Source organism: Aquila chrysaetos, chromosome 7, assembly GCF_900496995.4.
Source record: "Aquila chrysaetos chrysaetos chromosome 7, bAquChr1.4, whole genome shotgun sequence".
Classification (NCBI taxonomy): Eukaryota; Metazoa; Chordata; class Aves; order Accipitriformes; family Accipitridae; genus Aquila; species Aquila chrysaetos.
Genome location: NC_044010.1, coordinates 36,468,204 through 36,491,392, shown reverse-complemented (window position 1 = coordinate 36,491,392; position 23,189 = coordinate 36,468,204). Strand labels below are relative to the sequence as shown.

General features: G+C 42.1%; 2 protein-coding genes across 12 annotated transcripts in view; one reads left to right on the top strand and one right to left on the bottom strand.

The window, feature by feature from the left end:
• Positions 1 to 11,023, top strand: part of LOC115344115 (myelin-oligodendrocyte glycoprotein-like) — a 35,394-nt gene extending 24,371 nt beyond the window's left edge. For all 11 annotated transcript variants that reach the window (XR_005932805.1, XR_005932807.1, XR_005932808.1 and 8 more), the window contains 3 exons: positions 4,988 to 5,332; positions 6,515 to 6,550; positions 9,337 to 11,023. Coding sequence is in view for 8 of the 11 variants with exons in the window: in XM_030021031.2 (XP_029876891.1) it covers positions 4,988 to 5,332; positions 6,515 to 6,550; positions 9,337 to 9,440 (485 nt within the window). In the remaining 3 variants the exon portion in view is untranslated. The remainder of the gene's footprint in view (positions 1 to 4,987; positions 5,333 to 6,514; positions 6,551 to 9,336) is intronic.
• A 4,974-nt stretch (positions 11,024 to 15,997) lies between these two features.
• On the bottom strand, positions 15,998 to 23,163 carry GATD3A (glutamine amidotransferase class 1 domain containing 3A). The gene is made up of 7 exons (XM_030020240.2): positions 22,978 to 23,163; positions 20,219 to 20,271; positions 19,339 to 19,452; positions 18,847 to 18,966; positions 17,912 to 18,004; positions 17,425 to 17,581; positions 15,998 to 17,019 (listed from the first exon to the last, which is right to left on the bottom strand). The coding sequence occupies exons 1-7, from the start codon at positions 23,092 to 23,094 to the stop codon at positions 16,891 to 16,893; spliced, it is 783 nt and encodes a 260-aa protein (XP_029876100.1). The 5' UTR covers positions 23,095 to 23,163; the 3' UTR covers positions 15,998 to 16,890.
• Positions 23,164 to 23,189: the final 26 nt, after the last annotated feature.

Here is a 23,189-nt window from a genome sequence, read left to right as displayed (position 1 = left end):
ATCTCATCCTTTACAGCCCCAGCTGCCTTGCAACTGTTTTTGTATTTAAACTCATTAAGTTGCTGGGCTCCCTACAGGCACAACCAGGTGAAGGAAAGGACTAGAGCCCAGCAGCAGTCTCTCCCCGAATCTTTGCACATGCTCTGCCAAGTTCTAGCAGAGTTGGGTTTCTGACATTATATACATCAGATATGATCTTCCCTATGAAAGAGATACACTGGTGTGTGCCAGTGAGGGAGGTTGTTTTTACAAGCTGCAGGGGCAGCTCCCTTTAATTTCATAGAATGGTTTGGGTTGGAAGGGACCTTAAAGATCATCTAGTTCCAACCCCCCTGCCATGGGCAGGGACACCTTCCACTAGACCAGGTTGCTCAAAGCCCCATCCAACCTGGCCTTGAACGCTTCCAGGGATGGGGCATCCACAACTTCTCTGGGCAACCTGTTCCAGTGCCTCACCACCCTCACAGTAAAGAACTTCTTCCTTACATCTAATCTAAATCTACCCTCTTTCAGTTTAAAGCCATTACCCCTCATCCTATCACTACGTGCCCTTGTAAAAAGTGCCTCCCCAGCTTTCCTGTAGGCCCCAGCTAGGTACTGGAAGGCTGCTATAAGGTCTCCGTGGAGCCTTCTCTTCTCCAGGCTGAACAACCCCAACTCTCTCAGCCTGTCCTCATAGGAGAGGTGCTCCAGCCCTCTGATCATCTTCATGGCCCTCCTCTGGACTCACTCCAGCAGGTCCATGTCCTTCTTATGTTGGGGTCCCCAGAGCTGAAAGCAGTACTCCAGGTGGGGTCTCATGAGAGTGGATTGGGGGGGGGAGAATCACCTCCTTCAACCACTCCTGGTCATGCTTCTTTTGATGCAGCCCAGAATGCAATTTATTTCCTTATCTGAGGCTTAAATTCAGCAATATTAAGACCTCTGCGTGTGGTCAAAACCCCTCTGTTTGCCCAGAAGCGCTTCACATTTACCAGGCACTGCGGTGGTTCAGGACGTTACGCTTCATCTGGAACTAGTCTCTCTCTTCCAGAAGCACAACTGACATTTTTAGGGAAAACTTTCACGTGTCTCCACAGAGCAGTGTGAAAATTCTATTGCCACTCAGGATGTGCTCTTTTGGTAGCTGAGCGCACCTGCAAGCATGTGGAGCCATTTAAGTGACTACACTTTGACTCTTCCCCGCCCCTTAAAATAAGGGAATTCAAGTTCAGTGTTTCTAAGCAAGCAACTGGCATTGCAAACAGCCCCCCACCCTTCCCAAAATACTTTTGTATGTAGGCGAGACATGAGCTTCTAAGGAGTCACACAACACTACCTTGTCAGGTTAACACATTTCAGTTTGAGCTCGTAAGTACTCAGAAACACAAAGAAATTCCCCGTTGTCTTGTTTTTAACACTGGAACATTTTTCTGCTTAACCCATTACTTCCACTATTAAACTACTTTGTCTACTGTCAGAACTGCACTAATATCACCAGAGTGAAGTTGAGAGACACGCTCAAGAGCTTTCCACTTCCAGGTCCTTTTCCACAAGGCATAAACTCCAGATTGCCTACTGGCATCCCAGATTCCTCCAGTACAAGCAATATATAATTAATAAATGAAGATGGTTACCCTAGATCATCTTCAGGGGAGGAAAGGAGGGAGAAACAAAGAGCCCAATCTTCACGAGCTTCCCTACACCACGCTTTGGATACTGAAGCGGCAGTGTTTTCTCATTATAGGAATCTTACAGATTGGTTAGATTAGCACACTCAACTTCACCTTGAGAGTCTTAAGCACTTGGGCAACATTTAAAACACACAATTAAAAAAAAAAATCCACAAAATAAAGTCATCTAACTTTACATTTGAGTCTTAGAGCTGCAAGCGAAAGCTGTGTACCAGCACGCATTTTTTCCAAGGTAGAGAACTACACATTCTACGTGCAAAGCTTACCGGGTAGATCAGACGAGCGCCTGCTTTGCGCACCCCAGCGGCAGCTGCCACCATCCCCGCTGCATGGCTGCTGCAGTCTTCTGGCCAGGAAGGTCTCTGCTTCCATCAACAGTCTCAGTGAGAAGCTTAACACAGCCTCACCAGTCTTTAGCATGACTTTTCTCTTTTTCTCAAGACTGGCTTCTGTAACAGGGCACTTATTTGACTCATACCCAGAAGTCTGCTCTTCCCGTCTACAAAAGACCTCATGCAGCTGTAGGGTCTGTTAAATAACTCATTACAGCCAGATTTCAGTCACCTGTTCTTGTCCCAGGCAATCTGCAGTGCCCCCCTTTTGCCTTCTTGCCACAGCTGAACGCAGTGTAGGGCAGGGTGGTTTGAACCCCAGGGGTGTTTATAGAGTCATCACAAGTATTACAAGTCTTGTTCATCATATCATGCAAGAAAGGGATGGTTATGCTGGGCACCGCTGTCCTCCAACTTCAGAAAGAGAATAAAGAGCCAAAAAGCAAATAGATGCACTTCTAAAACCAATATCAAATTTAGAAGTGACCGCAATCAGGAGATAGGACTAACACCCTTTCTCCCTTTTGCTCATTAAGCAAAAGCTTATTGTCCATTTTTCTGAATAGAGCTACAAGTTTTGTTGATTTCAGGATTATCTTGTCTTCATCCATGTCCAACACCATACGTTGCAAGCCCTCTCTCTCCTAATGACATCCTGTGGACAGGATTCTTCCCACCCGAAAGCTCTTCTGGAGGCTGGCTTCTTCCAGGGCTTTCAAAACACCTGCAGCAGCCCGAGGCACGCTCGTGTCCCCGCTGTGGTTAGCTAATCGTGGTCAGCCATAACCACAGTCTGCTTTCAGACATGGCCTTGCCTCAGAGATGCTCTGCTGAGCACAACCTGACTCGGCTCCCCGGGCCCAAACAGCACAAGGACGGGTCCCAGGCTGCTCCCTCCTCTCCCTGCCCTTCCTCGGCTGGTGCTGGACCGTCGCGGTGTGCTGGGCACAGCTAATGGCCCTGTCTGGGTATGTCACTAATTGCGGGGCTGAGGCAGTCTCCTTGGGGAGCGTAGGGTCACACGTGCTGTGGCAGTAAGGGTACAATACAGCGGAGGCTAAGGTTTATCATAAATAAAATAAGATCCTTGTTTGGATACTGTTATAAGTCAGGTTCCCCTTGAGAAGCAAAACCTGGTCAGCGACTGGTACAGCCTGAAAATGGTTGAGCTCTCCAGGCGGTAAGAGGAGTCTCCTTCCACCGGCAGCCAGAAATAGTACTGGGGATAAGTGGTTTTTTTCAGCAAAAAGTTTACATTGCTGGGCAAAAGTGGACTGGGATTTTCAGCTGAAAAATCTGAAAACCTAAGGAAAGGAGATGTTTGGTGATAGAGTTATAAATGAAGACACTTAATTGGCTCTGCAATTTAGCTTTCTGAATTATACTTTTCCTTCTTTTATGTCTGGATGGACACAATGTGACACCAAACAAGCCTCAAAACACACACTGATTAACGTGGAAACAGAGGCCCGAGCATGTAACAAGCTGAGCCCTGGCTGATGTCAGTGTCTTCAAGGGGGAACTGGTCTTTAGCCCAATAGATGCACAGAGCTAGTGCAGGCCTACAACACAGGAATGACAACACTGCAACCAAGAACATTTATTTCTACATTTAGTCTGATTACTTACCCCTTACGCTTCACAGAATTTTGGCCATGAAAACAGATTGAGTTGTTTCACAGTGAATTTTAGCTTTTCTTCTTGGCACAATTGCGGAGTCATGCTGCTTTTGTTCTGCTCCCTGCTGGGGATGAGTTTTCCATCCAAATTAATTCATCTGCATTTTAATTTATAAAATCATTTTATGAAACAGGCTTGGTCAAAGTGTTAATTTAAGCCCACATTCTGTGCTGAAAACACCTAGTTGTCCATGCTTTATAAATGCATAGAAACCTTCTTGCATAACCCGGTCTTCCCCTAGAAAATATACCACCACAATCTAGTATGATAGTGGCAGACTCCTCCGTTTGTGCAAGTTTTAGTATAGTTTCAACTAACGTGGAAGAATTTATAAAAATAATTAGTATCAAAGTTACTAAATGAACAGTGTGTCTAAGTGAGATTCATCCGGCTTCCTGCCCTGCCTGTCCGCCCGTTTTGTTCACCAGCAGGCTACCCTCACCCCGGTTCTTGCACGTGCTGGAGTTGGTTGGTAAGGTTGGTAACATCTCTGCCTGATGTCCAGGCCACCCGTACAAAGTATCCGTCTCCCCGAAGCCTTGGAAAAGTCATTTACCTAAAGTGGGAATGACAGACCTTCTTTCTGGGGTACTGGGAGAATGACTATACCAAAGAGTACGAGAGGCCACAGGACAGGTGTTGGCAAGAGCGCACCAAGCCGGACCTGCAGAAAAAAGCCCTGTTCTGTCAGACCCTCTGCAAGATGTCGCAGGGGAAGGGAGACAGGAGCCTCTAGCACATTATTTACAAATCGGGAGCCATGATCTGATAGGCGGGCAGTGGGAGTTGCAGGAGAACAAATTCATCCAGGACTTTTCTCTTGCTGATGTAACACCCTTTTCACACTTCTCCTTTTTTCAGCCAGACTTCCCACAAAACCAAAACTTGCTTATTAATCATATCTGCCCATCTTCACTTCCCTGCGTCCCCTTTTCCTCTTGTGAACTGACCAATTAATTAAAATCAAATCAGACACCTGATCTCAAAGACCAAGATTCCCAGAAGGTGGCAGAAATTCACCAGCTAAGGAGATGAGTTCAAGCAGCACCCACACTGACAAAGCGAAGGCAACTTTCACACAGCAACATCTGTCCTGCTGCACAGCTGGATGGACACTGAGCATACGTGGCCCTCAGTCCCGGCATAGCACATACTGCCTCCCGCCTGGCTGGGAGCAGGAGGACACAGGCAGAAGAAGGGGGAAGAAGAGAGGCAGTAATGATGCGACAAAGCCAAATCACAGGAAACCTGGTGTCCCTAGCTCTGCTGTGCACTGAGAATGTTGTCTGTTTTTTATTCCAGGTCAACCGGACACAACGTGCCATGCATTTGTTGGAGAAACTGTCATTCTGCCTTGCACCACCACCTCTCCTGGAGAGTTGATCCTTTCCAATTCAATGCTCTACTGGCAGATAGACTCTGTCTTAGTGCACTTTTTTCACAATGGGCAGGATTCGCTGGAGCTGCAGGATCAACGTTACCATGGCAGAACTAGTCTTTTTTTGGACCAGATGAAGCATGGCAACTTTTCCTTAAAGCTTTCCAATGTCCAATTACTCGACGCAGCTGTATATACTTGCATCTACAGACAGACTGGGGATCATCCCAACAAACCACAGAAATCTAATATTAAACTCATTGTATCAGGTAAGATTTTTTTTTTTAGTTCAGAGGGAGGGAGTTGAGGGCAGCATTTCTTGTTGACAAGCCATGTATGGCCATCGACTGGGATGACTTCAATTTTTAAAGCAAATCTTCACTCAGTTCCACTCTGTTCCTTGCTTTTGTTGAAAGAATAAGTAAGAAGGGGAAAAAAAAAATGCATCTTTGTTCAGCTTCAGCGCAGCGTATCCACAGAAGCAGCAGGACTCCTGAAGGCAAGCCGCCTGCCTCTTCCCTCTCCCTTCACAGGAGACATTAATGAATAATGAGGTCTTCCTGACTTTTAAGCATTTGATTATTTATGGGTTTGTACTGTCCTGGATTGACCTTGTCCCAGAGGAACGGGGGTTTCATTGTTTGCACTTGGGTCTGTGAAGCAGGATTAGTTTCACCTCTGGCAATTGGATCCAAAGTCCAGGCCATATACCCTTTAAGATGAAAGACAGGCAGTTGCTAATTCCCTTTTCCCTTGCAGCTGGAAGATCTGGATCTGGTGGCAAGGCTGGATACATGCAACAAGAATTACTATTTTTTCTTCCTTAGGAAAATGAGTGAGACCATAACACATGCTTGAATAATGCCAAACAACCAAGCTGACGTTTGAACTACCTACAAGCATGGCCAGCAGAATGATGGGGCATTGGGTTTGACCAGCTGACCAACTGAAAAAGCAAATTTAAAAAAGGGGATAGATATCAAAACGAATCAGTTTTTTAAGGTGTCTTGCTTGAATAAATCAGCTGGAAACTTTCATTATGGTCAACCACACACATTTAATTCCGCTTAAAATAGAAAAATTTTGTTTTCAAGTCATATAAGTGCTCTAATATCTTTGTTTTCATGCACATCATTCTGAAGAGAAAAACGTTTTTAAAATGTAAAGTGAAATACATTTGTTCAGAAAATTTCAAAGTGAAATGTTTAGCAGTTTTCAAAATAAAAAAAAAGTGGTTTAAAAATGCAGAATCAATGTTTTCATCATCTAATTTTGGGGAGCAATAAGGTGTCTTACTCTGATTTAATTCTGTGATCATAATTCAACTTTCAATTTGTTTGACAAATGTATTCTTTCTCAGAAAAAAACCACTAACCCTTAGATCAATTATCAGTACCCTTTTTCTGTTCTAGCCTCAAACAAATAACTTTGATTATTATGTTTTTTTCCAGCTCCATCTAGCATTGAGGAGGCTCCTTCCCCTTCCGGTAAGGCAATACTCCTTAACCTGCTAAATGTCTAAGTGATTATCCAGTGCTTTAATTTGAATTTGCAAGACTGGTAAAATGTGCTGAATAGAGAAAGTCCAGTAGACTTATGGTGCTTGTTCTTTCTTACCAAGTCTAGCAAAATACAGCTGTCCCAGACAGGTAAAAATATCTCCACCACTAAGACAGACCTAGACTGCAGAAAGAAGAATGCTGAAGTGCCAGCGGTTACCAGTCCATAAAGCTACTCACCATTACAGGCATCATAAAAAGCAATAAAACCCAAGTAACATGAAAGCCATTTGGTTCTGGCAGTTAAGGCCTTTGTAAATTACCTTGGTGTGAATGAACTACCAGACCAAGAGATTTGGGGGTCTTTTGGGGTAAATAAGGTAATAAATATTCTAAAAATACATGATTAATGACTCCATATAAGCTCTTCTGGGAAAATTAAAGTAGATCTCATCCAAAGGCAATTCTTAAGTATAGTGCAGATGCTAATGTCTAGGTTTAATCATTTCAGAGAAGTAACTACATTAGGGTCACTTGTAAACACTGCTGGAGGGAATATAATACAGAAAGGCTGTCCGGCTCTGACATGCCATTGTCAGCAAATTCTCCCATAAAAATCCTGCTTATAAGCCAAATTAATCTTATTAGCTCTACAAAAAATTAAATTGGTATCGAACCTGTAACATTTTGTCATATAAAAATCAACAGCTGCAATTTGTATTTTACTCAGTGTAGCTGAAAGATACAATCCATTACATAACAATAATTATATTAGAGTTAACATAGTAAGTTCAGCCACAATACGACATTACAGCCATATTAAGTAGCAATAAACTCAAATAGAAACTAAGGAAGAGAAATGTTCCAGTGTTTTATCTCATGACCACACAGAAAAAATCAGCTCAGTACTTCAGAAGCAATAAACAACTTGAAAAATTACAGGAAATATCCTTTTTAGACCTAAGAAAGCTCCTCTAGCTGGCTTAAAGGTCTTTAAAAAATATGACGTTAAATTCAAGATGGTTATCATGTGCCATCAGTGACACAGCACAACATTATAACATTATAAAAGCAAACAGAACAGGAGCTAGAATATCTCTAGCTGTTACCTTCCACAAGAAATAAGAAATTACCAAGGGTCAAACCTTTTTAATGCAGTAGCAGTGGAAGTTTTTCAAAACCAAAAGGTAAGTAGGCTGTATTTAAAGGAGATAGATATATCTATGTTTGACTCAGCCAAAAACTTTCTCACAGCTTTTCCTTAATATAAACTATTTCTTACCATGAAGAGGTATTTTCATTAGGAAAAAAAAAAAAAAAGTGATTGGGACAAGGGGGAGTGTTTCAGCTTTGCTATACGAGAACAAACTGAATCACACACTTTAGACACCTGAAGGTTCTTGTACCGCTAGATTTTGGGGGCTGGGGATGGAGGAAAGAACAAAAGCCTAACTTTTGAAACATAGTTTTTTGCAAAAAGGAAAAAATATTTCCTGTTGTCAACTGCTTTTAAAGAAAATTGTGAGCCACAGCTCCCATTTTTTTTTATTTTCAGCAATTTCTTAAGAAAGGGAGGAAGAGAATCTGTTTTCTATTAGTTTTTATTTTGGAAGGGACCTAGAAAAGTTAAATGACCTGCTGAGAACAAAGACACTCTATGCAGAAATAGTTCTCACATTTTGCAGTCATCATAACCAGATCAGCAGATACTTATTATTTTTATATAAAACAGAAACAGTTTTGATCTGTTTCATTTCTGCTTTGTTTCTGTTTATTTGCTGGATTGATTATTTTTCCTAATTATTTTAAAGAGCCTAATTTTACTGTCACTCTGGGTTTCTTGCAAGGCTTCTTCTGGGTCAATCAAAACTTGTTTTGATTTTTTTCTGGGAAAAATGAAAGTGCCTAGGCCTGGAAGAGGTCACAGGAGGCCAGGACACTTGCTATAATCCTACATTTATTTCAAAGCGTTACTGAGGACTACCCGATGTTTACTTGCTCTTTACATGTTAATACCACGTACTCCTTCTAGGAAGAAGGGGAGGAAGCACCCCTACTAGCGGTAAATTAACTGCAGCAACATTCTGAAAGCTGATACCACAGCAATAGGAACAGCCTAAGAATTGGTATAGAAGACAATATACAGCCTGAACTTCCCAGAGAATGACTTGGACCTAAACACTTTTAGGAAAAATTTCTCTACTGCTTAAGTCAGGGGTTCAAAATCTTTTTTTACTCATGTGTTACATCCAGCATGGGTTGCAGGTACCATCTGTGCCAAGGCTAATCTCTGCCCTGCATCCAGGCTGTGGCTTACGTACCAAGAGTGGTACGCAGTGCTGCTACCGTCTGAGTGTCTGCAGCCTAGACTTCTTATTACCGTTATTTATGGACTCTTAATCACAATGCCTATCTCAGGCCCTAAGTAGGTGGAATGATAATGTATTTTATACTCCTTTAGTTGTGCTATCAGGATTTCCAATGAGTATTCTCAGTCGTCCAGAAAAGGACCTTGTAGTCATTGTTGCTGCATGTCTGTGCCTTTTCTATGAAGGAGAAAAAATGATTTGTCACAGTACTTTGAGACTGGTTTTTCTGGATGGTACACACACACACACACACAAAGGAGAATTTTGAAAATGAGCCAAAATCCGCATGATTTTACAAACAACCTTCCATCAATGCATTCACGTAAAATGTATCCCACAAACTTCAAATACACTTCTTGTCAAGCCACCAGTTACATGCCAACTTTCTCTTTCTTAATTTTTCAGGACACAGTCAGATTTCCTCCAGAAGCCCTGCTGATGCGCCGTGTCTGGCTATGCTTCCCCTCTCTTTCCACCTCCTGGTCACACTGGGGGTTTGGCACTTGTAACTGGGGAAGCCAACCTTCTCTTTGGGAAGTTCTCCTCACCAGAAGACCTCGCTGGGCAGAACAGCTCTGTAGGGTTAGCATGACAACTGTTCTAGAGCCACATGAAAGAAACTCCAGTAGCTGAAAACAGACCTAGCACTATGTGTTTCTGCCCCGCATTTTGGTGTTCCACAAAACCAAAGGCAGCAAAACTCAGAGGTGGCAAGTCTGCTTTTCCGTTTGCTTCTTGCAGCGCAGTTTTAGTGCTGCCGGTATGAACATTATTTTGGATTTTGTGGTTTTGCTTTAATGATAGGATAAAAGACTCACAAAACTACAAGGTCACATTATAAATGACCCTAGTGAGATCTTTTGCCCAAGATCTCATCTGCTGTCCAAGAGAACTGAAAGGAGGAAAAAGGGCAATTACCCTCTGTGTCAGATAAAAACTGGAAGTAGGAAGACGCTCGCGTTTTGTGAAACATAAGAAAGGAAACCTTGTGAAACTTGAGCCTGTGGAACTTCAGCTTCTATTTTTAGTCTTAAGCGTCACACGCTATCAGTAACAACTTTTTTTCCACAAGAAATGTAGTATTTCTTCAGCGGAAGGGTAAAGCTGACCGAGAAAGATGACGGAAAGTTCATAAAACATCAACATAGAGGAAGGAAGTGATGTATTATTACAAAAATCCACTAAAATCCACTTCTAAATAAGCCAAAAGCTTTAGAAGGCTGAATTCAGTATTTTCTCTTTTTGTCATGAAACACAGCAAGGTCAATGTGATCATCCCGCAAAAGCTGGATTCTTAAGCTAGAACTGTGCGATAAGAAATTGTTACTGTGACAATGTTACTTCTTTAAAAATGGTACCTTTGGAGGAAAAAAAGAATTAAAAACTGGTCAGAATAATTGTAACTGATATCTATGGAAATTAAATGGGTTTTGTTCTGGAAATGTTTGATTCAAGTAGCATAGATGTCCTGCGTAAAACAAAATTGAAAGGATCCTGTATATCAACAGTAACAAGAAAGTGCAGAAGTTTTGTTTCAGGCCAGAGCTGCTGCAACCGCCCTATTACAGAACTGAGATGCGTCCAGAGAACTACTCACCCAGGCTGGTGAACAGCAGTGACTGCAGCACACTCCTTCTGGCTGTGCCCTCAAGCAGAGGGAAGTGACTCATAAGGACACTCATAAAGTCATTTTGATTTGGAACGGTTCCACTCTCTTTCCAACGGAAAGACAGGATTGTTTTTCCAAAGAAGGGAACAGAATAAAATAGAGCTTAAAATGGTATCCATTGAGGTAAAGGAGACAGTTACCTTTGACTTTCTTAACAAAGGGCCCTTTCCCCACGGTGGGGAAGAGAGACAAAATCCCACGGACAGCCTCTGCTGCTGCTGCAGTGGAGCTCAGTTGGTACTTAGGCTACCCTGGGTACAGAGCAGCTTAGCGTAACAGCTGGGGTCCCACTTCACAAATATTTGAATATAAGAATTGTACATACTGTGATTGTCTTTTTGTGTCCTACCCTCGAAATGTTTGTCTCAGATTCCATGTATTTTTCAAAACATAAGTTGATTAAAAATAAAAAACACCCAAACCGTGATGAGAGCAATTGCTTGGTATCTAAGAGTTCTTTATTTGTATTCCAGTTGTTCCTACAGTTAGCTAGGCTCCCTGTGCAATCAGAAAGTCCAAAAGGTGGAATTTGTACAGGTCTGTCAGTCCCAAAATTCTGAACTGCTTGCCCTCATCTCAAGGACTGTACGACTTCTAAAAATCTAATAGCCACTTAAGCAGCCCTCCACTTTTCCAATGGTGTTGAGGCACATGAACGACATGAGCACCTCCACTCACAAGTGCAAGGTGTATGACTACACAGCTGCAAAAATTGCTTGGGCAAGCAAATGAATAATTAAGTACCTTTATGCTGGTGTACAGGGCTAGAACAGAGCCTCACTGCTATGGAAAGGGACAGCCCAGCTGTACATTTAAGACCGGGCACCGTGCTGTCTGGTGCCTATGAGGAATGCCCAATTCCCTCAGTCGTCTGCCTCTTTCACCCTCAGAAGCGATTCTCCCTGCCTGTGCAAACTGGCATGAATCACAGTAAGCACATGAGGAGATGAAGGTAGGAGGAATGAAGGGTGGGGGGAAGAAGACTGGATGACCTCTAAAAGTTGCTTACAACCCTACTTTTTTATGACTCAGATTTGCAGCAGCACATAGGATGTTTAAATGTCCCTGTTTATTGTATTTTCCCAGAGCTGTAGTTAATGCCATTCCCAGTAGTAATATACAACCGCCATTCTGTTTTCCTGGGAGACTGCAACGGAAGGTTTGAATGACTAGCAGACCTTGATTTGTCCTTCCTTGCCTGGGTGATGACACAGTCAGCATACATCTTAAAGTTCACTCAACGTGCAGAACATGAGCAGCACATACTTCTTGTGTTTTCTGGAGTTTCATCACGAATGAGAGGGACAGCTTTGAAAACTAAGGAGCACAATAACAACTGACACATTTAAGAAGGAGGAATCTCCACCTCTCTCACTTGTAGTACCTTGGTGGCCCACACCTATGTATTTCATATGCCAAAAGCATAGGCTGATAATCTGCTACATTAAAGAAATTCTTAAGAGATCCTTGTACCTTATTCTTGCAAAAGAATGGCTGTAAAAGCGAGTTCATTTTTTCAAGTTTGACAGTGACACTGGTAAGAGACAAAAAGGAGTTAGTTTGCTCATCTTGTAGTTTATCTAAGTTTACAGTCAGGCCAGTTCAACTGGCTAATGCTTTCCACTGAGCTTCTTTCAGTTCCATACGGTGTGGGAGAAATGGCCCATATAGATCATCAGCAAGAAATGTATTTAATACATTTCATGTAGAATTTTCACCGTTATTTCAGCTAAGCCTGAGGGCAGTCATTCACATAGCATGACACCCAGCAGTTGAACAAAGGGTACTGAAAAATACTGAAAATATGGTAGGTGATTTTTTTTAAATATGCAGCACGAAATCATGTTGCTATGGGTAATGCAATCCTTGTTGCAACTTCTGTTTCAACTTCTGGGATTGTCCAAGTTTAGTCTCTTCTCTTCCCCTCTCTATCTCTTTCTGCAGAGATTCTGACCACCGCTGAAATCACCTTGGAAAAGATAACCAAAGATCAGTTCCTTAATTCTTCTGAGGGCTAAGGCTGACCCCTCAGCCACTACAAGCCACAGGAAGGAGGAAGAAAAACAGCTCAAACAAAAGACTCAAGCCCGGGAATGCAGGCAACTCCCAATTATTTGCACATGGAGGATTATCCAAGCTCCCACTCTGAAAAAATAAAAAAAAAAATCTATGTATACACACACATATAAGATATTGCTAGCTTGCAAACACACAGACCCTTCAAGAAACAGTGTGTATCCTTCCAGGAATATTTCTTGGCCTGATAAAAGTCCCTCCCTATAAACCTTGGTTTTAGGTCACCTTGACTATTAATAGCATTATTATTATTTAAAAAAACCAAACCAAACCAAAGCAAAAATGAAATAAAAAAAAAAAAACCAAACCCCAACAATAAAAAACTCCCTCTGTGTACTTTTACAACTTTGTACTCCACTTTTCCTCATTTTTCAGTGATAATATCATCACAGGAAGGCTTTAGAGCTTAATGTAAGTATATTTGATATTATACCTTCAGGGCAATAAGTAAGAAGACACTGTGCTGAAGAAATGAGCAGGACAAAGGCATTCATTATGATGGAACTAGATTTCCTGTTTACTTTTGTTAAACAAGTAGGAAGCAATATTTGTTTGATTCCCTCTATGCATCCAAAATGTCACCACAAAAATGTCATACAGAAAACAACAGCTGGAATAGTGTGCCTGGGTAAGTGAAAACCTGCACAGAACATTGTTCACAAAGTGCCCCCTGCTGACATTTTACTCACCCAAAACGTGTCTCTATTGTCACCAGAACCCGAAGGGTAAAAACGAAAAGTGCATCTCAATCCCTAACTTTCAGTTCTGCTTTTAGAAGAAAAAAAGCACAGTTGTCAAATTTGTGAACACTGCAACAATCCACAGGGAAACATTTCGTAAAATGTTTTTTGTGTGTAAGCATCAATGAGGGCAAAATGTGGCGGGCAGAAACACAACGGAGAGGTAACAACTCCTCCCCACACCCCACAAGTAACCCCGTCACATCACTAGAAAACCAACGCAAGCAGAAGGGGCATTTATCACTGCTCCCTTTCAGTAGGACAAAGTTCTTAAATGCTTTCTGAAGATGAAAAATAGCAGGATCCATAAGCCAGATATTGCATGCCTCCTTGTGGAGGCTTGAAGAATACACATTCTTTCACTTCTTATTTCTGATAGCATTTAAAAAAACGAATAAATCATAAACTTCTGTCCACTTGGCTGAAAATAGCAAACCCCTCAGCAGCTCCAAACAGCCCAACGGAAGGAAAGGAAAAACCCAGCTTGGCAGACAGATGTCTCTATCAATCTCTAAACGCACATGGAATTTCCCTCGAAATTTACACTGGCTGAAAGCCAGGATGGCAATCTTACATCTTCCACCAAAGTTAAAAGATCTTCTATTAATAAAAAAAAATATTTTAAAATGTGTGTAGCAAAGGTTTGTACTCAGCACATTACTGTGAAATTAGAGAGAATTAAAAAAATGAAAGGCAATCCTGGTACATTATTCTTTCTCCCTTAAAAAATGTTATCTCTGAATGACAGAAAAAAAAGAAGGGTAAAAAGATGCTCTAAAATGTGATTATTTCTGAAAATAAAATTTTGTCTTTCATTTCCCCGGTGTGTATCTGTTTGTCGCATCCCCACTAAATGCCCAAGCTTCCAGCACTGACAACACTGTATGGATAGCTCACTTTTTGTAACTATCTTGAAAAAAGTTTCAGGCACTGAGGAGGAGCTGCTTCCTCAGTTACTCTCGCTACGACTCACAGTCCTAGCCCTCAAACAGTCACTGATATCGAGACCATCATTTTAGAGTACTGCTGTTATTTAGCAGATGAGATGTCATGTCAAATTAGGTGAGCTTTTCAATTTGCATACTTGATTCTAAGCATGTGCTACTGTGATAATCCAACCTGGAAGCCACCAGGTCAGGGATCCACATGACCACCACTGCATCTGCTTAGAAAGGTACGCAGTAGATTATTAGTAGTCTTCATTATTGGGGTATCTGGATTCAAGAATGTCAGAGGACTGTAAAAAGAGGCAACATCTGGATGATCTACCAACCAACTCACAACAGCCGGTCACTGCATGATAATAGCAATTTCTTCAAAAAATAATCTTTTTACTCAGGATATCTGAATCTTAAGATTTGAAATCTAAGAAAGTTTTATGCCACCACAGCTGCACTTACTAGGAGCTGCAGACATGAGAAAACCTAAACAGATATTCACAACCTGCTGTGGTGAGAGGAGCTAATGGAAAGAGTTAACGCACAGTCCCTGAGGGGAAGGGCTGAGCTCAACTTTGATCACTCTTATAGCAGAGGAAGGTACCATTAACACAGGCAGCAGCTGTTCTCCCTCTGCTCCAGGGATTTCAGTACCATCTCTGTTTTGTGCTACTTTCTTATGTTACCAAATTTCTTTTAAAACTCCTGCAGATGTAGGAAAGTCACTACATTTTATATGAATAATGACCTCTTGTACCCTGTGTATAAAATTGGTATTAAAAACATCCACTTATGTACAAGCAAAGCTTATGGAGGAAAGGCTTTATTTGCACAGAATTACACAGTGACAGTATTTTAAATTCTCTTTCTTACCAACTTGATACTGAAGATTTCCTAAAGAATTTGATGCACACGCAAAAAAGTTTCAGAATATGCCCAAAATCCACTTTATGAACCTGCCACCACAATGACTTGGTTTCTGTGTATGATTTCTTTGTACCCACGCTGGAGTTTGTGATCTACACAAGAGATCTCTATGAAATCCTCCAAGAAAACAGTGCCATCTTTGAAGTACAAATTCAGACCTTCTAAATCCTAATGTGATTTTTAGTGACAAAAAAATAAATCACATACTAGGAGGCTCCAGAAGCAAAAACACTTATTCTGTGAACCCTGAGCAAGATGAGCATGCCCACCACTCATATTCAAGCTTCATTCCTCCTCTTTGCTTCCCGCAATAAGAAAAATTTAATTCCACATCCCTAGCAAGACTTCAGCCACAGACAGTATTTACCATACTCCAACCCGATGTAAGGCTTGGAGATTTCATTTACAAAACACACAATTCTCCCTTAAAAATACAGGTTCCCTTCAGCATGTCTGTCATGTGAAAAGAACTTTAATACAAGGTAAGGTGTAAGGGATGTCATTTTGTTTGTTTCAATTTGAGAAATGTTTCTTCATGAGGAATAGAAAGGTGACAAATAACTTGGAAGGGGGGAAGGAGACTCTGCTGGATTCTATACAGAAAAAATGTCTCAGACATGAAGAGAACTGAAAAGCAGAAAAACTGCTAGAATGTATCAACCAGTGTAAGTTATCAGAGGCAGCTGCCAAACAAAAGTGAAGGGACAAGGATGAGATAAAGGCAGAAATTAATTTATTTATACATCATTATTCCAGACATTCAATAATAGTTCTTTAGAGAAAGATTTATTACCCTAAAGCAGGGAAAGTAAGGATAATTTGAGATTGTTTTTTCCATCCACTGCTCGTCATGCAACTACTTTAACATGGATATTATCCTTAAAAATTGTGCGTCACATCAGCGGATATTTTCTCCGTCATTTCAAGACCTTTTTAGCTATAATGGGCCAATGGATGAATTTTTCAAAGTGCTAGTGTTGTGACAGTTAAGATGTATCCTGCTGCTGACTGATACTCAGAATGGCTCTTCTGTGAAAACAGGATTCTTTGAAATGGAAAAACAAAACATTAATCTTTTAATTAAACCCAAGCTAAATTAAGATGTGGAAGATGCCTATTCTGTTGACAGCTGATCCTGGCTTTTAGGTCACAGATACAGGCCTGAGCACATAAACCTTGAACCATGCACAAATTCTTCTCTACTCCCATTCTTCATCCACTAGATATATTGCCACTGCATCTGCTATATCCCTACAACACATCTGCCCTCAGTTTCTGAAGGGGCCTTTAGTCTCTTTTTGCCCCCATGGAAATGATTTGACACTGGTGCATTGGGAAGACTGGTTTCAGAATATGTCTGCACAGCTCTCCAGCTGAAAAAGCTCAAGAAAATGCTCTTGTGTCTCAGGCCAGGCTGCTTGTACTCCGTTAGCCCTTCTGCAGGCCCCTCTCTCAGAAAGGGCATGGAAAACCCTGCAGCTGGGAATCAGTCGGCATCGTGTCAGCATTCACTAGAGTGTGAACAGGACAAGCAGGTGAAAACGTTTCCATTGGTCCATATTGTATTTGATACTATGCCCTAAATTTAAACATTTCTGGTTTTTTTTTTTTATTTGCCAGTTAATTTTAGCACATTCTTTACCATGGCCCCAATGCCATCGAAGATATTATGTAATTCTGTTTCACACATAAATGCTGGGGTAGTCACCACCTTGTTCTTTGTATCCACATGAGCTTCGTAAAAGGGAGTTAAGGAAAACACAGCCTATGTCTCACTTGCAGATGCTGTCTGCAAAATAAACTATCATTGACAAAACCTCACAACACCGCTATCCTATAAAAAAGCACCGCCAAATATATTATACCGTCCAGCTGTAAAGACAGCTGCAATGTATAATCCAAGATACTAGAAGCTATTTTTGCCAGAAATACAAACACTGCAAGAGCAGTGCAAACTTCTAACTATACAGCTGTGTACAGAAGACAATGTTTCTAATCATGCACTGTATTACATGCTACCTGCTATATACTGTATATTCCCACTAAACTGTAAGTGGAAAAGCATAGATCCTGCATGTATTCATTACTGTAACAACACATTACTAAACTGTCTCTCAACATGGAAATTAACAGGAAAGGATATAGTTACTTCTTTCACACAGTGCTTTCCTCCCAGTTCTTTAATGGCTCCTGCAGTCCCAGCATAAGGCCACTTGCCACCTTCCTCTTCTTCATGGCCCACGGTTACTTCAGCACCAGAGAGAACCTTTGCTGCCAACACTGGTGAAATGCAGCAAAGACTGCAACAAAAGGAATTACAAGAGCGATTCTACAACGGCACACTTTCAAAACTTGGTCACAATTGAAAGGATTCAAATGGACATGGTCTTACAAATCTGAAAGACATCACATGGCAACTTCCACTCAGCACTTGCTTAGCTGCTGCTTCGACAAACACCTACACACACACGCATCTTGAAAAATGCATTTAAAAAAGTAAGTTACAACTGATAAAAAAAACGAAGATGCTTTTTCTAGTTCCAACAATAACAGCTGCACATTTCAACAAAACATATGTTGTCTCTATGCTCGCACTGTCAAACAAATGCCCCTCCAACTAACATACGTACCCAATAGGTTTGCCTGCTTTGTGGAAGTCTTTCAAGACACGTTCAACTTCTCTGTTCACCTTGCAATCTTTCCCATCAACAGCAAAGGTAGATCTGCCACAACAAGAAACTTTATACATACTTCAGTATAAACCTACAAATAGAGATGCCTATCTGCCCTCAGACTGGCTCTCAAGGGTCATCACAAAGTTAATAGCTTCTAAACGGTGGCTGAAAAAGCCTGTAGTTGACCACCAATGCTTTAGCCAAAATGACTCACTTCTGAGGCTTTGGTATGTCAGAAAGTTCCTTGCTTGATATAAACATCTAGAAATAAGAATTATCAAATGACCTTTCTAGGATTACTGAGAAGTGGAACAACATTTTCAAAGAAGAACTATACGTAAGAAGAAAAGGGAAATAACATTCAGGTTTCTCAAAGCCAACAAAATGGCAGGTCAATAACAAGATCATCAGTATTCCACATGGCTAACACTTTTTTTTTTTTTTTTGAGCTAGCTGTTGTTTTATCGTTACTAATGCAAGAGGGGACTTTTTGGTAGGCAGACATGAAGAAACAGAATAATAACACTAGTAACACCTGAAACTATTGAAGTTTTACCTTCACTTCCCTCAGTCAGGCCCAAAAAGAATCACCACAAGGGTGGGGGAAAAAGGACTTCTCGTGCATTATCTAAACTCCAGAATTCTCACCAACATTGTTCAGAAAATTTAAAACGTGATAATGCCAATAAGAATTACAACTGGAAACCATCGTGAACAGCACAACTTAACTCCGACACTTTGAAAGGAGTTTTCCTTGTTAAGTAGTGGTTACATATGTAGTAAATAAAGCCATTTGTTGCTTCCTCATTTTATTGTGTGAATCATAGTTGATTATGAATAGTTGATCATGAATATTTAGTTGAGGAGTCTAATGCTTAGTTGGCACTCACAAGTTTTTAGCAGCTCCAAATCCACCAGGGAATATCACAGCATCATGGTCTGCTGTAGTGAGCTTAGCCAGGCTTGCAATTTTACCACGAGCGATCCTTGCAGATTCCACTAAAACGTTCCTTGAAGAACCAGAAATAAAACAATGAAATGAATTAAGCATTTGTGCACAGAAAAGCATAAAGAAAGTTTTGCCAGAGGAAGAGGAGGGGGAGGAAGGGAGGAAGCAAGAAGAACAGTGGTACTCCATAACTGAAGCTATTGATGCTTCTGAAATACTACTACTGGAAAACACAGGCATTAAGAGACTGTGTATCATCAAGTCCAGAAAACTCGTTTAGTGTTTTCTTTTCAATCAAAATACCAGCTAGCATAAAGCTACTAAAGCCAGTCAGCAAAGCGTTACAAGTGCAGTTAGAGGCTGCTGTGTCTGAAGAATGCCTAAAAGACTGAGGCTCAGCAGTCATGGAAAATACATTAAACACAGACTTTACCTTGACTCAGCTTCAGCTGGTTGCCCTTTACTGTGGTCAATGACATGCATCTGAGGAACATCTGGAGCATACATCTGAACCTCAGCTCCCCCACGACTAAGGTGTACCAGTATGCTACAAAAACGGAGATAAAACGTGCTGAAAACCTATTAAGAGAGGCTTTATCTGGCACCTAAATCTTGCTACAAATATTCCACCACTTGATTTTGAAAGAGGAGAAACACACATCCTATCAAAGCATACTGAGCATGTAGCAGCAATATCCCTGCAAGTAACACCAAAGTGCAAAGCAGAAGAGAAAGTCAGTTTGGAGGCAGGGTCAGGTAAGCTAGAGACAAGTTTCTTGTTCACTGCTCTTATGCAGGCAACGAGGAACAATAAAAACTTTCTCACTGCAAGTCCCCAGGTGTTATGGAATAGTCCCATGATTAACAGACCTACATGTACATTTAATCTAGATCTAGGTGAAACATCTCTTAGCAATTAACACTAAGAGTTAATAATTCAACTTGAGTATTAACAATTCTAGTGTTAGATTTAGCCCCAGGAACAGAAACTCAAAGTGATTATGAAACGAAGTCTTTACTTAACTCTCTTGAGATTGATTCTGGAACTCTGAATTTCTGTTTCTGAAGGAAGGACAGCCTCTCTCAAACTCACTGCTCTGGCATCGTGTGCACTGTGCTGCATCTTTGGACAATCACTGAGTACTGCAAGAACACAGCCTGAGGTCCCCACTATGGTGTGAGAAAACTGTGAAGCTTCATCATACATCTTTCAGGGCAATTTTCATGGCCAGAGAGAGCAAAACTGAATTCAACAGACTGCTGTAATGTAAAGAAGACTTTTTTAGAGCACAAAGTTTCATAAAGCAACTTACGCTGAGGCCTCATGGATTTCTGTGCCATCGTAGACACCACAACCAGATAGGACCTGCAGTAAGAAAATCAAGACAGTATTTCAGGTGATACAAAACTTCCTACAGGATCTTTCACAAGCCTTGTAAGATTTAAAAAACAACAACAACCACCCTCCCTCCACCCCCCCGAAAAAACAACTTAGCAACAAGCTCTTTACTAAGCCAGCCAACATCATGCTATTAGCACTGGTGTCACCATTTGACATACTGCAGAACTGGCAGTTCCTATTTATAGCTATCCATCGCAGACAGGTCTCAGAAATAACTAATATTTATTTATTGGCTTTTGCACTTATTCCTCAGAGTTAATAAACTGCCATGATATCCTTAGGTATGTTTTTATTGTGCGCACAATGGATTATTCCGAGTGTCATTCGTCTATTTATGAAATGTCCATACCTGCGTGAAACACCTTCTCATCCAGATGTACATCAAACAGAAGTGGGATAGAAGTGCACTTCGAGGTGGCACTTAGGATAAACTATTTTACCTGCTGCTGTTTTTTGTCTGAGGATCCACATCAGAGATCAACAGCTAAATCACTTTTAATCTAATTATGCTATATTAGCCATACCTTTCCTCACTACTACGGTAATAATACTTTCAGTTTGTTTATATACACTGGAGAATAAAAAGCACAAAGCAATCAGCTACCCTTGTGTGGGTGAAGAGAGTCTTTCACAAAGTAGAAGAAAAAACATTTTTAAAAAAACCCAGGAAAAAAAGCGATTGTAAGAACAAAACAAAGCCAAAAAACCCCAAAGGATTATCTAGTTCCTGTAGGTATACATACAAACTCTTGTGGGTTTTCTTTGTGTTTGGTTGTTTGTTTTGAAAGAAAAGAAACCTGTGAAAGAGAGTCCATTTACCAACTTTACTCTCTTCCCTCCTGGTTTTATCTCAGTTTTTCGAAGCTTGAAAGTTTTTAATCACAGACACATGAACAGAAACTCGCAACTGAAACTGTCTTAGAAAAGTTGGACTCAAAGGGGCTTTCAGATCACAACACCCAGTCCTCTGCTCTTGCAGGCATGACAACCTACTATCACTTCACCAAATAAGTAAGATCCATGGACATTCTTCTGTCCTTGTTAATACTAACTACAGTTTTGCTGCTCTAATATTTAAGAGCGCCTCCTCCTTTCCAACTTTTTATTTAATCTTTCATTTAATTTAGACTGAATAAGCATACAAGCAACTGTGCTGAAGTTATCTTCTGTAAACAATATTTTTAAAATGTTTTTGAAACTCACTGAAACCAAGTACTAAAACACTATCCTCTTCTATGATTTCAGTACCTGCTTGGTGACAAATCTGTCTTCTACCATAGTCAGAAATTTATGTCACTAATGTCAACAATAACATTTGTTTTCCACTTTCTATTTAAAAAGCCATCCTTTGCTAAAATGACAGGATTCCTGGTTAAGTTACCTTTTAGACATTTGGACCGGCATTCTGCCTATTCCGGAACCAACTCTTCTCCCCCAAACAGATTTCCTCGTGCCTTCTTATTTCTTTACATTTTATGCTGTCAAGACTATACAAAGCTGGAGCTTCAAAGCCAGTCCATTTTACTCCAAAGCTGTGTATCCATTTGAGATGCTATCTACAGCCTACATTTTCCTTTGGTAGCCTGTAGCTCCTCCGTCTCCCCACTTTCTTTTATATTTTTAACATGCTCTACCTCCTTTGTGTAGAAGGGCATAATCCAGTTTAAATATTTTCCTGTTGTCCTGGTTTCAGCTGGGATAGAGTTAATTTTCTTCCTAGTAGCTGGTATAGTGCTGCACTTTGGATTTAGGATGAGAAGAATGTTGATAACACACTGATGTTTTGGCTGTTGCTGAGCAGTGCTTACACTAAGTCAAGCACTTTTCAGCTTCTCATACTGCCCTGCCAGCGAGGAGGCTGGGGGCAAGGGGGGCACAAGAAGCCGGGAGGGGACACAGCCAGGACAGCTGATCCAAACTGGCCAAAGGGGTATTCCATACCGTATGACGTCGTGTGCAGTATATACACTTGGGGGAAAGCTGGCCGGGGGCCGCTGCTGGGGAACTGGCTGGGCACCGGTCGGCGAGCAATTACATTGTGCATCACTTGTTTTGGATATTCTAATTCTTTTTTCATTATGATTTCCACTTCCTTTTCTGTCCTATTAAACCGCCTTTATCTCAACGCAGGAATTTTACTTTTTTCCCCCCGATCCCACCGACGAGGGGAGGGAGGAGTGAGCGGACGGCTGTGCGCCGTTCGGCTGCCGGCCGGCTTAAACCACCCCAGCCGTGCGCTGCCAGTACCTCCCCGTCACACCGCAGATGAGTTCAGGTTCAGCTCCTTGTAACAACTCAGCTCCCCAGAAGCCACTTTTTTAGGTGTTTCCCACTCCCGGTCTGGCTTCCTCCGAGTTACTCCGTCCTAAACAGCTCTCTCTCCTCAATTTCACCTTCTCCCAAGGCCTTCCAGCCGCCGCAGCCAGGGCCAGTCCTCCCTCGGCCCGACGCCGCCCCGAAGCCTCCCGCCTCCGCCGGAGCGAGCCCAGCTGCAGAGGGGCCCTGCCGCCGGCACGGGGCTGGGGGAGGATGGGGACAGCCAGGCAGTAAAAAAACCAAAACAACAACCCCCCTTCTCCTCCGAGCTGCTGCGCTGCCCCGGGTCGTCCCCGTCCCCCCTCCTCGCCCAGCCCGCGGCCTCCTCCCGCCGCGGCGCGGCCGTTTACTCACCACAGCGACGCGGGCGGGGCGGCGGCGCCGAGCGGAGCAGTGGATGGAGGCGAAGGGGCCGCCGGGCGCTGCCCGCCGCAGCGCGGTGCCCAGGGCCGGTCCGCGGGAGGCCAGCATGGCCGCGGGCGGCGGGGAGCGGGCGGCGGAGCCGGGTTAGGCCGCGGCGCTGAGGCGGGGGGGGAAGGCGGGCCGCGCCGGGAGGCCGCTGCGCC